The sequence below is a fragment of the Galleria mellonella genome, unplaced genomic scaffold (genome assembly GCF_026898425.1).
Source record: "Galleria mellonella isolate WM207_F2 unplaced genomic scaffold, CSIRO_AGI_GalMel_v1 utg80, whole genome shotgun sequence".
NCBI lineage: Eukaryota > Metazoa > Arthropoda > Insecta > Lepidoptera > Pyralidae > Galleria > Galleria mellonella.
In genome coordinates this window covers 1,439,174-1,454,236 of record NW_026442157.1, presented here as the reverse complement: position 1 = coordinate 1,454,236, position 15,063 = coordinate 1,439,174, and the positions used below count along the sequence as shown (strand labels likewise).

The 15,063-nt window shown below is 34.4% G+C and overlaps 1 protein-coding gene across 5 annotated transcripts in view; it reads left to right on the top strand.

Annotated features, from left to right (window-relative positions):
- LOC113520694 (protein yippee-like) overlaps positions 1–15,063 on the top strand; it is a 151,357-nt gene that overhangs the window by 122,199 nt on the left and 14,095 nt on the right. For 3 of the 5 annotated variants that reach the window (XM_031910134.2, XM_031910132.2, XM_031910133.2), the window contains 3 exons: positions 9,413–9,528; positions 12,254–12,390; positions 14,034–14,077. In XM_031910134.2, coding sequence (XP_031765994.1) covers positions 9,492–9,528; positions 12,254–12,390; positions 14,034–14,077 — 218 coding nt within the window. In that variant the 5' untranslated portion in view covers positions 9,413–9,491. Of the gene's footprint in view, positions 1–9,412; positions 9,529–12,203; positions 12,391–14,033; positions 14,078–15,063 lie in introns of those variants that run through there. The other 2 variants (XM_052901769.1, XM_052901770.1) reach the window with 2 other exon arrangements.

The following is a 15,063-nucleotide window of genomic DNA, read 5'->3' as shown; positions in this document are numbered from 1 at the left end:
CCAGTAAATTCACACCATATCCCACCTTTCAAACCGAAACACAGCCATGCAAACACAACTGCTTCACGGTAGAAACACGAATGGGACAGAGGTACTCAAGCAATCGACTTTTGTACAAAGTCTCCCTCTGGTAATTAATTAGATTAATTAAATTTAATTAAATTAGTAACGAATCGAATTTAAATAAATAAATAATTTATAAAGTACTTTTATTATAATTTCAACTTGAAAAACTAACCAAGTTTTTCATTAAGTTTTATTAAAAACAGAATATGCTACATCTTTTCAGTGCTACTCATTAGTGTGCTTGTTAATACAGTCTAAATAGTACATTATATTTTTTTTAAATGCACGTGTAATAGCAATCCCTTCTGTATTATTTTTTTATGCTAGCGAAATACCAGTGAGGTATATATAGGTAAAGATAAAATTAGGTCCGTTAACCCATCATGACGAATTCACCAGGAATAACCACGACGGTTTACAGGGGGAACCTCGTGGAGGTCAACCTAATATGCCCATTGTTAACGATTGAACTTGTTTTGAAATTGGAATTGCTAAATATTACTGGCAATCTGTTTCCTCTGTACAATGTAATACAGTTTCCTTTAAATAAAAATATATATCTATATTATATATATTTTTATTAAAAGGCATATCAGGGAAAAATTATATTTCATCCTATAACTTCATTGAAACAAAGAACCTGAAATTTTAATATTTTAATAAAATTACAAGTAAATTTGATTCAATCAATTATTAACCAGTGTCAACTGATCTCAAATTACATTAACTGCGCGCACGTGCAGCAAACTGTTTCACAATATTCTCTTTATCACCTATCTATGGTTGTGGTTTACGCAGTTTATACCTATTTCTAAATTTCTACACGTTTGTTAAGTCTCTCCTGATATTAGTTAACGGAAACTAAACGTTAGCAATAAAATCAGAAAAAATACATCATTAATTTTATTTGTAGCTGACAAAAATACTTATAAGAAATATATCATATTTGTTATACTAATTAAACATTAATAATAAATGATACAGGCAATAATAATCGTACTATCACAATAAATAGCCAGCGAATTGGGAAATATAGAAGGAGGATTATTAGAAAAATATAAGTCTTTATTGCACCAAAAACATAAGAATATATATATATATATATATATATATATATATATATATATATACACAATGACAATTAGAAAATTCAAGTAAAATACTGTAGCATAAAGTACAGATCAAAATATAAACATAAAGATACAAAAGGCGGTCTTATCGCTAGGGTAATCTCTTACAGACAACCTTTGGTTTTTTAAATATTTTTTACATGCATAAAAATATAATAATTATTAGTATTTTGGCATAAAATTGTTTTCGGTTACTTTTTTATTTGTTATACCACTTAACACAGTATGTACCTAAATGTGAAAAGAAAAATTCCATGTAAAATATGTAAATAATTGCATAAACATGAGAAATTACCATCCAAAATACCATGAAGATCAACAAATTGCATAAGGCCTGGTAGGTATGAATTTCTAAATGAAAATAACAATTAGGAAATCTCATGTGTTTGAATGTTATTTAGTAACCTTCATTAACATTTCTACAATACAACGGAAATTAAAAAATGACAATGTTCTTTCACCATGTTTGATTTTGTGTTTCAAATGATTAGAATTCGTTGTGTAAAAATGAAAAAGTGAAATTTTAGAAAAGCAACAAATTATTAACGACGTCGCAACCGTTATCCGCTAAACATAAGCCTGCGCCATAGACTGCCATAAGGAACGGTACTGAGTCACCTGCATCCACTGACTCCCTGCAATGCATTTGAGGTTGTCACTCCATCTAGTGGGGGGTACGTTCTACACTGCTTTTGAAAATATGCAATATAGATAGATAAAGATAATTATATTAAATTCAGTTAATTTGTTAACGGCTGATTAGATGATGATTTTTTTTATACAATTTAGAATGGCAAATAAGCTGACGGCCCACCTGATGGAAAGTGGTAACCGTCGCCTATAGACATGAGCAGTACCATGGACATAACAGAGTATACTGTTCCGTCCATGATACCCCCCATGCGTTGCCATTCCTGAGGACTCAGGTGTTATTCCTCTGTACCCACTAAATTCACGCCATATCCCACCCTTCAAACCGAAACACAGCCATACCAACACAACTGCTTCACGGTAGAAACACGAATGTGGCAGAGGTGCCCAAGCAATCGACTTTTGTACAAAGTCTTCCTCTGGTAGAATGATGATCTTAAAGTCGAATATTATCTTCTTCATGTCAGCCGTTAACTGTCCACTTATGAACATAAGCCTTGGGGGGTTTTGCCAGTAGTTGCCATACTTGGCAGGCGGATTGACAACCGCAGTCAGGCTTTAGAGATGTTTTAAGAGGAACGCTGCTGCCCATCCCTCGCCCTCCCTTAGTCGGCTCTTACAACACCCATGGGAAAGGAAGGGGTGGCCTATTCTATGCCGGGACCATCGGCCATTCGAATCTGCTTAAGTTTAACTTTTTTGTGGACAGTGTATGTATATTAACTAGGCCAATACATTTCTGATACATCTGTTCTAAATTACAAAAATTGCAAGTTCACTTCTGATCAGTTTCTAAGACACGTTGATTTCATTTATTTTGAATATCAATAGAAATACGTGCTACGAACATAGAACAGTAAACCAAAAACCCGTTTGGAGTTTATCCATCACTGTCCGAATACATTTTCTTACACAATAGTGGGACTTTATAATTGATTTTACATTTTTGTGAATTTAATTTTTTTTTTTTTACATTTTTGTGGATTAATACATATATGTTGTTACAGACACTCACTTTTTTTTTATTCTTTCAGATATTATTATTTATATGTTTTTTATACTATTATGTGATTCTTCTCTTTCCAACAAAGAAAAACAGTTTTCTGTTTTATGATGACATTTTGTAATTTCGAATTATTTGTAATTCTTCTAGCATATTTTTCATAAATGGGGTCTAACTGCCCCATTGCCAGTTATCCTGTCAAGTCGACCTTCACGCGGTTCCTTCTGGAAACCATGGTGGTTAATTCTTGATGAATTCGTCATCATCATCATAATTATCAATTTGATCGGCTTTCATCATCAACTATCATCCCTCACTGGTGCCCCGCCAGCGTATACCGAAAGCGCAGGCTACTATTCCATTCCATTAGCACCCATTTAAAAAAAATAAACCCATAATGGACCTGGCATGAAAAGTAATATATATAAAACACAAATTTGCCTATTTATCAACACAGCAGTATTTTAATAAGTAGGTATCTACTTAATAACTGGAACACACCAACCATGAGAATTGAGAACTTTCTAGGCCAACAACGAACACGGTGCCTATGTATTTATGTACACCAATTGAACAAAACAGTTAATATTCATCGTGTAACATTATTCATGACAATGGTTTGAATAAGAGTAATGATTTCACACTAGTTTGTATAGTGGAATGGACCGAATTAGCCAAACATACATCGAGGTTAATTAAAGCTTTAAATGGCGTATTCAAATTGTAGCTATTTTTATTCTATTGGGAACGGTAAACAAACTAAGGCTCACCTGACAGTAACGCAGTGTGGGTTAGCGCTCGTGTGCACTCGACTCGAGAGATAAAAGTTAAGATATGCTCCACAAAAAAAAAACAACTTTAATCATCATCATTAGTTAATTTAACTACTGGACCGATTTTGATAAAAATTCTTTAAAACCATTCTGCAAGTTTTTCCTTTCAGTTGAACAAAAAAAAAATTTCTAGATCATTTTATAAGTGACGAAATGATGAGGTCATGAACATAAAAAATACAACCGAATTGTGAACTCCATCGCCATACGAATAAAAAAATAATTTGAATTTATTAGTACATTCCATTACTATATCCAGAGGGCATACGACACTTATAAACTTTTATAGAGACATTGTGAAAGAAATAGTTTTTAAATCCAGCCGCTTACGTAAGAAGCTTTTATCAGATGCCTCGTTCTCGTCAACGTTATCTCGACATCCTGAGATCCGTGACAAAGCTGGCAATTCCCACCGACATCTGAGGTTTTACGGCTTTTTCTATATAAAATCATGTCATAAGAGACATATAAGGGAATAAAGTACGTAATGCTAGATAAATATATATATTGACAAAAAGCGACTTCAGACGTGAACTCGACGGTAAAACTACATGTATCATAGATACCTTACAACCACTTGTTTTCTAGATACCTACATTGTAAATATTGCATATTTACGTATAGATCCTGTCTCCAAGTAAGCCGTTTTATTCTATAAAGAAAAACGGTCGCTTTTATCCCAATGGAATAAAAAAAAAATATTCTCTGTGCAATCTAAATATTTTTTTAATGGATGACAATGGAGTGATACCTTTGCTTGCGCTAAAGGTATACGCTGGCGGGGAACTAGTGAATAATGATAGATGAGGATGAAAAGGCAGGTCAGTTAGCCTATCGTGACGAATTTAACGTTAAACTAGTCACGATAGTTTTCAGGGGGATGTCGACCTGATAGTATATATTGATAGCAATTGGGACTAACCTCCCCATTACCAACAATCCCTTCTCCTCAAATCTCAGGTTTAGGAAGGTTTAAAAAACTATAATACGTTATGATTGTTAGTGACATTGTTGCACCATTTTTCTGTCTCTGTCTTTATAGGAATTTGTGCTTCATACAAAAACATTTAGAAAAACTAAATTTAGTTATTAAATTGTTAAACCTGCAATGCCTTTGGTGTTGTAAGTGATCATGGGCGGCGGTAGTCACTTACCATCAGGTGAGCCGCATGCTCGTTTGCCCCCTGTGTTGTAAAAAAAAAAATTAGTTATCGTTTATAAACTCAGAATGTGTGTGACCCCATATCCGTATACTTATTTATAGTGTACATATAGAAAATCATTCAGAAAATATCAATATATAATCGGTCGGTCTCTCCGTATGTTTGTAAGAACTAATCTCAAAAACGACCATAGTTATTTTATACGGTTTCCACTAATACATTAGTTAAGTTTAATGGTTAAACCGGTTTTGACGTCACACTGCAAACACCTGCGTGACAACTGACATGTGAGACGAATAAAACAGAGTGTGACATGACATAAACGCCAAATAAAACGACAAGGAAAAGAAAACATATTTCTAAATAAGTAAATAGTAACACTTTGTAAAGATGTTCTTTTTTTTTCAATAACGTAGTACTTCATAGACGTAATATAACATATGTACATTTAAAAGTTAGATTTTTTTTTCATTTCATTTCACGAATACTGTAATAGGTCCGGGGGGAAAGGGATTGTTAGTAATGGCTTTTGATAGCCCTATTGCTAGCAATATGCTCTATTAGGTCGAACTCCACGTGGTTCCCCCTAGAAACTATCGTGAACAATTCTTGTTGAATTCATCACGATGGGCTATCTGACCTGCTTCATCCTCATCTATCATCCTTCACTGGTGCCACGCCGGTGTAAACCGATAGCGCGGGTGGGGTTACAGTTCCATTATCACCCATTAAAAAAAATACTGTAATAGGTAGATGAAGGTTATATGATAGTTATAAATATATGTAGTAATATTATCTAAATTCTCTCTCTCTCTATCTATCTAATCTCTCTCGAAATCTCTCGAATCTCTAATAAACAGGTGACGAATCCTTATGCAAAATATCCTACAGTCAATATATAAATAAAAAAGGCACGATGAATAATATAATGTTTTTCACTGGACCGTTTTTATTTTTACTTCATTTGTATAAAATTAGAAATGTGGAATTCATCTATGTGGTCATATTGCCCACATATATCCACAGTTTGTATGTTTATAGGATTTATATTAACTACAGTAATAATAAATAGATAACTAATTAATAGATAAATATACTCTGTTATGTCCATGGTTCTGCTCATGTCTATAGGCGAGGGTTACCACTTTCCATCAGGTGGGCCGTCAGCTTGTTTGCCATTCTAAGTTGTATAAAAAAATTATAGACCTCCCTATATTTGGGGGTTTTGCCAGTACTTACCCCTATACCACCCCTGGCAGGCAAATTGGCAACCGCAGTTAGTCTTTGGTAATATTGGTGAGGAACGCTGCTGCCCAACCCTCTAGACCATTAAATTCCCTTAGTCACCTTTTGTGACGTCCACGGGAAAGGAGGAAGTGGCTTATTCTATGCCGGGACCATACGGCTAAAACTGTTCTTTCTCATATTATACTATTAAAAAAAAAAACAACACAGAAATATTATGTAAAAAATAATCTTAAATTAGTTATATATAAAGTTATTATAATCCCTAATCAAGTCTATGTTTTTAGTAGAATTTGCCTGTGAGAAACTTATTTCAGTTTAGTGTAATTGAACTCGTGCTAACAATTATGGAAATTTGTTTTCTAAAAATCAGAGAAATAATTTATTCAGTACATTATCAAGTAAATGACTACTTGTATATATAATTATGTGTAATTACATAATTAATTCTTGTTATCATGCATAATACTTAACAAGTATTTTACAAGATTAGCCTAAAAACCTAATAAGCAGTCATTTAACTATACTACTTAACTTAGTTTTCATTGGGGGAATGGTATTGTTAGAAATGGGGTCTAACTACCCCATAGTATAATTTTCACCCATTAAAAAATATCTTTATTTATATTATATATGGCTACTAAACACTATTTTAACATCATGACCGTCGCGTTCGTACCCTGTAAATTTATTAACACTGAACCTACCAAGCGCGGTCAAATGACCGTTTTTGAAATTTTGTTAAAAAATTTACATGTGTAACGTTACCGCCATGTAACTTATTGACTTTTCCTATAATATATATACAACTCAATACTTACAACTTACTATTATTTACTTGTTTACTATCCAATTAACTAAAATCTCTTTCTATATTAAGATACATACTTTATTTTAAAGTGGTCATTTGACCGCTCATGGTAGAATTAGGTAAATATGAAATGTCGGTAGGGTTAGTGTTAAAATTAATATATATATATATATATATATATATATATTTATATATATATATATATATATATATATATATATATATATATATAATCACAGTAGTACCGTACTCATACCTTCAGTTACACAGTATCTATTCATAAACAATAAAAGTTGTCAATAAAATATTCCACGTATACTTGATCACCAAGTAGGACAGTTCGTGTGATTAACAATCAATCCCTTTATTTATTCAATAGCTGTGTCCACACTATGAATAAATAACAACGACCTATCCAACTTAGAAATGTTTGGGATTTACACCTTTCTTAATAAAAACGAGTCCTCAGTATGTAAACAATAATAGTTGATTACATATTCAAGATGTCTTGTTAAAAATAAACAAGTACATAGTTCAAATGAAATCAATATTACGCCGTTTATTATATTATTATATACCTATAAAAATATATGCCCTTCTCTGTCTTAAACAGTAAATGTATATCACATTTAATGACAATTGATTGAGATGTTAAGGTACAAAGAGTTAACAAACAAGCAAATAAACTTATACTTTCACACTTACAATATCAGTAAGGATTCAAAAGGATTTAAATTAGGTGGTTTAACAATCACATTTGCTAATCCTCGTATAATTAATAATTGCTAATCCATTGTAGTATGATACCGTATCAACGGTATCATACTTCAAATTTCGCTCATCAGAGCGAAATTTTTACGAGTTCCCAACCGGATGTTCTTTTTTATATTTGTTACCTCAAAATTCCGTCAGTTATAAGCCGATTTAAAAACGTTTTTTTGTCTAAAAGGATATTCTTCCTAGTTTAATTGATAGTTTAATTTTTAAATCAATATAACTGGTTTTACCACAATTGAAATTGAATTTTTTTTAGACACAATCTTGTATTATTACTTAAAAAGTAAGTGCGTCGACTGAGATTTTTGAAACTTCAACTGCAATCAACACACGATCAAATATTTTGTTAAATACTAAGATAAAGTTTATCTCGGATTATGTTTGAAGTTCCACTGCTTGATAGATTTTACAAACATATAGCTCAAATTATAAGTAAACTAAAATTAAAAAAACTATACGTCTTGAAATTTCTTGATATCTTAAATCTTTGAACACTGAAACACAATGTGTTCGTAAACTCCATGTCTAAATGTTATGTAAGTAGACATTTGTCCTGTTCAAATCATATATATAATAATATTATAATAGTATTACTGAAGAATAAGCAAGCTGAAGTGACAATAGACCGGCTACATAGCCCGAAGAATCGACAACCGACAGAGAAGAAACGTTCTCTAGTGGCAACCTCGTATAAACATACGTAGAAAATCCACTAGACGGAGTTACGATATCAAATGTATAATATGGTTAGTAGATGCAAATGGTTCAAGACCTTTCCTTATTGCGGTCAATGATGGAGATCTATCTTCAGTAGTCGACATTTACGGCTGATAACGATAATAATATACCTTCGTTAGTTCATATGTTGTATATCTAACATTATTGAACATAATATTCAAATGTATATAACAGACTTTCCAATAGACAATTTCACAGCTGGTAAACCACAAACATATTATATTGATGTGTTCGTTCAACAAATAATGAGTGTTACCGCAAAGTAACGGCGCGCGACCGCAAGTCTCATGTCGCACTCTGGGATATTTAATACTTTAAGATTTTAGTACTGAACTTAGTAATCATAAACTGACTGCTTCAAAGAATTTTCTAAATTAGTCTGCTACTGTACGATAGGATTTTAATAATGAAACTATTTTGTAATCAAAACCTTTTAAAGTATATTGCGAATTTAATTTTATCAGACAAGACGATGGGACGTTGTCGAGAAAATGTATTTTATAAAGTTTAATGAACATCAATTTTGAAAATAAAGTTTATTATAACTCATACTAATAATATATACTATGACACTATAAATAACTACATTAATCTAAATTACTTATTTATCTATATTTACGCTAGTTAGTCATAGAAAAGTGAATGCCAAAGGCTTGTATTTTTACAAATGAATTTGCTTCATCTTCCACAAGCGATACTGGAGAATGTTTACTTCTCTTTCAAATGCTAAAACTGCTCCCATCATAACAACTTATTAAAGTTCCATGGCTGGGCATGAGCCTTCCCCCATAAAAGATAAACGTGCATCGTATTTCTTAATACCACACTAACTTTGTATAGGTTATAATCTATGATTATAATTTTCAGCTTTCCTTCGGACTGGTATATTCCAATGAGTTCTCACTTGCTGTGTAATTGACTCTTACGACATTCTTCACGAAGAGGAAAGGTGGCAGTTGGAATAAATAAATAAATTTCCATTGTATTGTCCACAGAGGGTGGCGGGTTTACCAAGAGATCGCGCGGCGCGGTGGTACAGCGCGCGCGGCAGGTGACCGACGGTTTGCGCGGCTGATGTGGGCGGCGGGCGCTTGCTGCTCGCGGCAGGCAGGTGTGTGCCCTTGTATAACATAGACCAGCAGTCCTCCATAGACAAGGGCTTAATGAACCTGTCGGTAGACACATTTTCGTTAGCGTATGCGTGATAAAGAACAAGACATTAAATGTTGCAGTCTAGTTCTATCTCATGCTCGCGGAACGATTGGGTGGCTATCATAGTGTTGTTGGCCACTTATCTATTGTCATGAAAGATGGACTTATATATAATTTAAAGAGCTAATGTTCTCCTTCTTGTTGTCTAATTCTACCTTAAACCTTCATCTCACCATAAACCATAAACCATGAATTGCATCGTCATCATAATTTTTTGGAACTTCAATTCTGCTATTTACAAACGCTCTTATATGGATTCTTGATAAAGTAATCAAATTGTATTTTGAGCATTATCAAATACGTAAAACGAGAAAATACGTAAAAAGAGGTTTTACATGTTTGTTAGTTATTCCCTTAACTTTGTTTTAACTCTATGATTACTATTCAAACATTTGTAAACAAGTAGCGGAATTGAAGCTAGCCTTAACGTTATTTGGGATCGGCGCAGCATTTTGGCGTTCTGATTATTCTGTTATCATTTTTATCACATAAAAAAATTAATATCATTTTCACACAATCCATTTGCCTTTTATCGGATCTTCCATATCCATCCACTTTTAAAATTATCATTCTATTATCTAAATGAAATCCTATTAACTTTTTAAACGCGAAAGTTTATATGGATGGGCATATGTCTGTTACTTTTTCGCGCAAAAACTATTGAACGGATTTGAATGAAATTTGGATACACGAGTAGTTTTTTTTTTTACACAACTTAGAACGGCAAACAAGCTGACGGCCCAGCTGATGAAAAGTGGTAACCGTCGCCTATAGACATGAGGCAGTACCATGGATTATATCCTAACGTGGCCCATAAGATACTTTATGCATTAATTCACACGAGCGAAGTCACTAGATACAGCTAGTAATTCATATAATCCCATATGTCCAACATCATTGTTAAAACAATAACCCTTTAATTAACTTCCCACTGTGAGACACGTGTCGCTCCTCATAAAAGGGTGATATTAGCCTACTGCGCCATATTAGCCGAGGGGCATGCATGTAATAGATGGTTTTATTTTGGGTTTAATCTCCGTTACACTAGTGTATTCTTCTGGTTGTCCTTCACGATACCACGGGGTTGAAAAGGATGGGTGACTTTCCATTCATATTCTGTTAACAAACAAAGAACGTCTTATAATCATAGGTGCATTGAAGGGAGAGCCAGTTGGACTGTGCTCGCCCCAGAATTGCCTGGTGCCACCTTCCAAATTCGAGAATAGCTTCACAGAGACATGTTTGAGAGCCCCTGCCCCTTTCCCCCTGAAAAATAGTCTTAAATACGCCAATGTTGATGATATCTACATCAAAGCAATCTATTTTTTTTTCTTTTTGCTAGTAGAACAAGCATGTATAAAGACAAAGGCTGGCAGAATTTAGTATATCCGTCACACAAAGGTCTCGTATGACGTTTCTCTACAGCAGCATATTTATTGCTATTGCCAACGGACAGCAGCCAAATCTCACACATATTTTTGGCAATGCGAGTACAGAAAAGAACAGTAGTTTTACGTGTAAAGCCATATTGTTTCAATGTCCCATGCCCTCAGTGTACAACTATTGTGTGAACTATTCTTTTTTTTATAATGAAGTCCCCATATTTCGTAAGAATAGAACAGTAACAATTAGATATGATTTGTACCAAAATCTTCCTTCAACTACCTCTGTACTTAAAATACCGTGATAATCATTCTTATTGCAGTAGGTACTAGCACCACGCAGCTACGCTAAAGCAATTTGTGAATAGCGAAACTCATGTTTATCAATATATTACACGGAATCCAATCAAATGCAGTCAAAGAGAAATCGAAAAATACTTATTAATTTAATTACACAATATTTTAGCAAATTAATACAACCTTGAAGGCTGTTTATCACGTGGATATCAACAAGGTCATTCACTTAACACGCTTGTGAGCACAACCGGGGGCAGGGATCTCTAAAGTTCGTTGCCATTGCCCATTTACGTAAACTGCCACACCATTGCTCCTTAATCTATTCTACTTAGTGTATCAATTCTTTTCATCACAACTTTAAATAGATACTAAATACTTATGCATTATTTTAAGTTCTTTAAAAGCTTAAATTGACTATTAATAAAAAGTGTTCTGCAAAAATATACTTTCTAATCTTTAAAGTTCCAGAAAGGAATTTAGATTCTCTTTTAAGTTAAGCTAATGCAAAAAGTTTTAAATAACAATTTTGTAAGACGTAATATCGCATGAGTGCTGGTACTAACGCCCCACGTGCACTATACATAGAAAAACCGCGGTAGAGATTGCAATCCTCATGTATAGTACCACCAGATCAATGATGACCAGCCCCCGTAGACAAGTAGCGAACCAATATATCGATAGAATCGTTTCGGTTAGCGCTCGCATGAGATAGAACAAGGTCTCGGAGGTCGCCATCTCATGGACTGGCTAGCAATGACTACTGTCGATGACTTCGTTCGCCACTCGTCTAGGTGGGCAGTTTCGTCGTACCAAATCCCCATCGCGGTCGTCCCATAGTGCACTTAGGGCGTCCCCGTCAGCCTGGCGTGGGGCTGACGGCGGTGTATGTTGGTAGCTAGCAGGCACTCATGCGTGACGGAGTGACTAACCGTGGCGGGGTGGCAGGCGAGAGCGGCGGCGGCGCCACGGCCGCGCGCACGCCACTCAAGACCTTCCAAGCGTACCTGCCGCCAGCGCACCGGACCTACAGCTGTATACACTGCCGCGCGCACCTGGCCAGCCATGACGAGCTTATATCTAAGGTGAGAAGTCTTTTAATATCTCTGAAACCATTCCTTCTTTTTTATACAACATAAAATGGCAAACGAGCTAATGGCGCATTTGATGGAAGATAACCATCGCCTGTGCACATTATCAGTACTATGATGGTCATAGTATATCTCAGGTGTTCCTGTTCTTGAGGATTAGGAATTTTTTGGATGAAGGTGTGTGTGTTGGAATGTGTGTAAATGTGAAGTGAGGCATCAATGTAGGATGAAGTCATGTTGGCCTATCGTGGCGAATTTACTAGTAGTCAGCCACGAGGTCGAACTTTCAAGGAATATTGCTAGAATATTAACATCATTACTAACAGGCCCTTCTTTTTTTTATACAACTTAGAATGGCAAACAAGCTGATGGCCCACCTGATGGAAAGTAGTAACCGTCGCCTTTAGACATGAACAGTACCTGACAGAGTATACTGTTACCCTCGTGATATCATGATGACCCACCATGCATTGCCATTCCTGAGGACTAACTAAACTGTTACGCCTCTGTACCCTGTAAATTCGCTGCCATATGCCATCCTTTAAACCGAAAACAAACAAATTAAATTTATAATAATTTTGACTTAAATGTATTACATATTTTATTTATATTAGTCTTTAGAATAGAAATTTCGATTTGTTATCAAATTGCAATTTTAATTTTAGAAATAACTTTGTAAAAATGTCGTTTCATAATCGACCCCAATTAGTTTTTTATATATATATATTTAGTTTTTATATATATATATATATATATATATATATATATATATAGGGAAATTGTAAAATTTAGTCCTAACGTAATTTGTTATTGCAAAGCAAAATTGAAAGCCTTTCTCGCTGACCAGACCAGGGGTGGCCGATTTAACTAGGCCCAAATTCTACTGTTTACTGACGAAACCCTCAATACTCTACCGATTACTTACTTCTTGAAATAACAAATGAAATAAATTTTATTAAGAGGGAAAAGATATAAATGAAAATTATTTTTAGTAACTAATAGTTGATAAAACTATTGAGGACAGAAGGGAAAAAATGTTAGGACACTTGATACGACACGACGAACTTATGAACATTATAATAGAAGGTAAGATAGAAGGAAGAAGGGGAAGAGGGAGACCGAGACATAGTTACATCAGGCAGTTCAAGGAAGGAGTTGGTGTCGTGTCGTATCAAGAGGTGAAGAGACTCGCTGAAAATCGTAGTGAGTGGCAAGAGCTCCACCGACAAGAGCGCAGCTCTTAAATGGATAGATAGATAGATAGATAGACTTATTGATATTAGTGTGAGATTAGCAAAATATTATATTTTTGCCTTGCTACGATCGCCTAGACTAATAGTCGTGATCGATCTGGTGGCTACCCCTGATGTAGACCATGTAAGGTTACTTCAGATAAAACTACTTCTACTTGAGGCTCTTTGCCATCTTGAGATGGAAAGGAGAGTTCGGCTTGTCAATCTGCTACCAACACTAGCCTGCTTCGAACATTTTTCAATCACGTCATAAATTATTTGAATATGTTTTTAAACTCATTTAATTTAAAATATATTGTTTATATTTTTATGTATATATCTATATTATTGTCTGTTGTATACATAATAAATGTTGTTTAACATGTAAATTTGTATTACTTCCAGTCGTTTCAAGGCAGCCAGGGGCGCGCGTATCTCTTCAATTCTGTGTGAGTATAGCATTATATACATAGTCAATACATTTATATTCTTGATTATATTTCATGTCACACCGCCGGTTCACGCTCTGTAACCTTGGAATATTGACGATTTAAAGTCACACTTGCCTTGTGTGTTTGAATAATTTAATGTTCTGGATACAATTCCTGGATTCATTGAAATATTTCCATTGCGTGTTCTCATCCGTGTGATAATTACGAATGAGTAGCTGTTGTGTAAGTTGCTTTATTACCCGACTGTAAAAGAGAATAGGATAAAGTTTTTGCACTCGTATGTATGAAGTTGTTGTATAGTCTGTTTCAATAAAATTTAATGAGAATATAAACAAATGTCATGAATAAACGTTGGCGTGAGGTCCCGGCATAGAGTGGGCCACCCCTTTCTTTCCCGTGGCTATCATAAGAGGTGACTGAGAGTAGTAATTAGTTGAGGGATGGGCAGTAAAGTCCCTCTTAAAACATCATCTGCTAAGCATGGCAACTATTGGCATAATTTCTCTAATGGGTAAAGTGTATGGTCAGCAGTGGACAGTTAACGGCTGATGTGGTACGGTATGAACAAACGAATAATTGACCCGATCGTAAGACAGTTAAAAAGACCTAAGTCAAAAAAGTCCAATAGTAAGTACACGAATCGATACATACATATCGATTCATATATAAATATGATATCATACAGGAATATTTCGATTTGTCTGATTTCATTGAGGAAATAGTTCCGTGGTAATTTCAACAAACTTGAGTAAAAGGTAATCGACCTTTTCCTTAAGTTCTGTTGAGACAGACTGTAGGATCGTCTCGATCTTTGATGCAAAATATATTCTAAATGACTTGCTAAATTTGGATAAATTGGGTGTCGTTCATTATCATAATTTTAACCCATCCATCGTCCATTGCTAAGAATAGGTCTCCGTCATATTTTGCCACAATTTTCAATCCTAAGTTATTAAGCACCTGCCTGAAACATTTTTGAGATC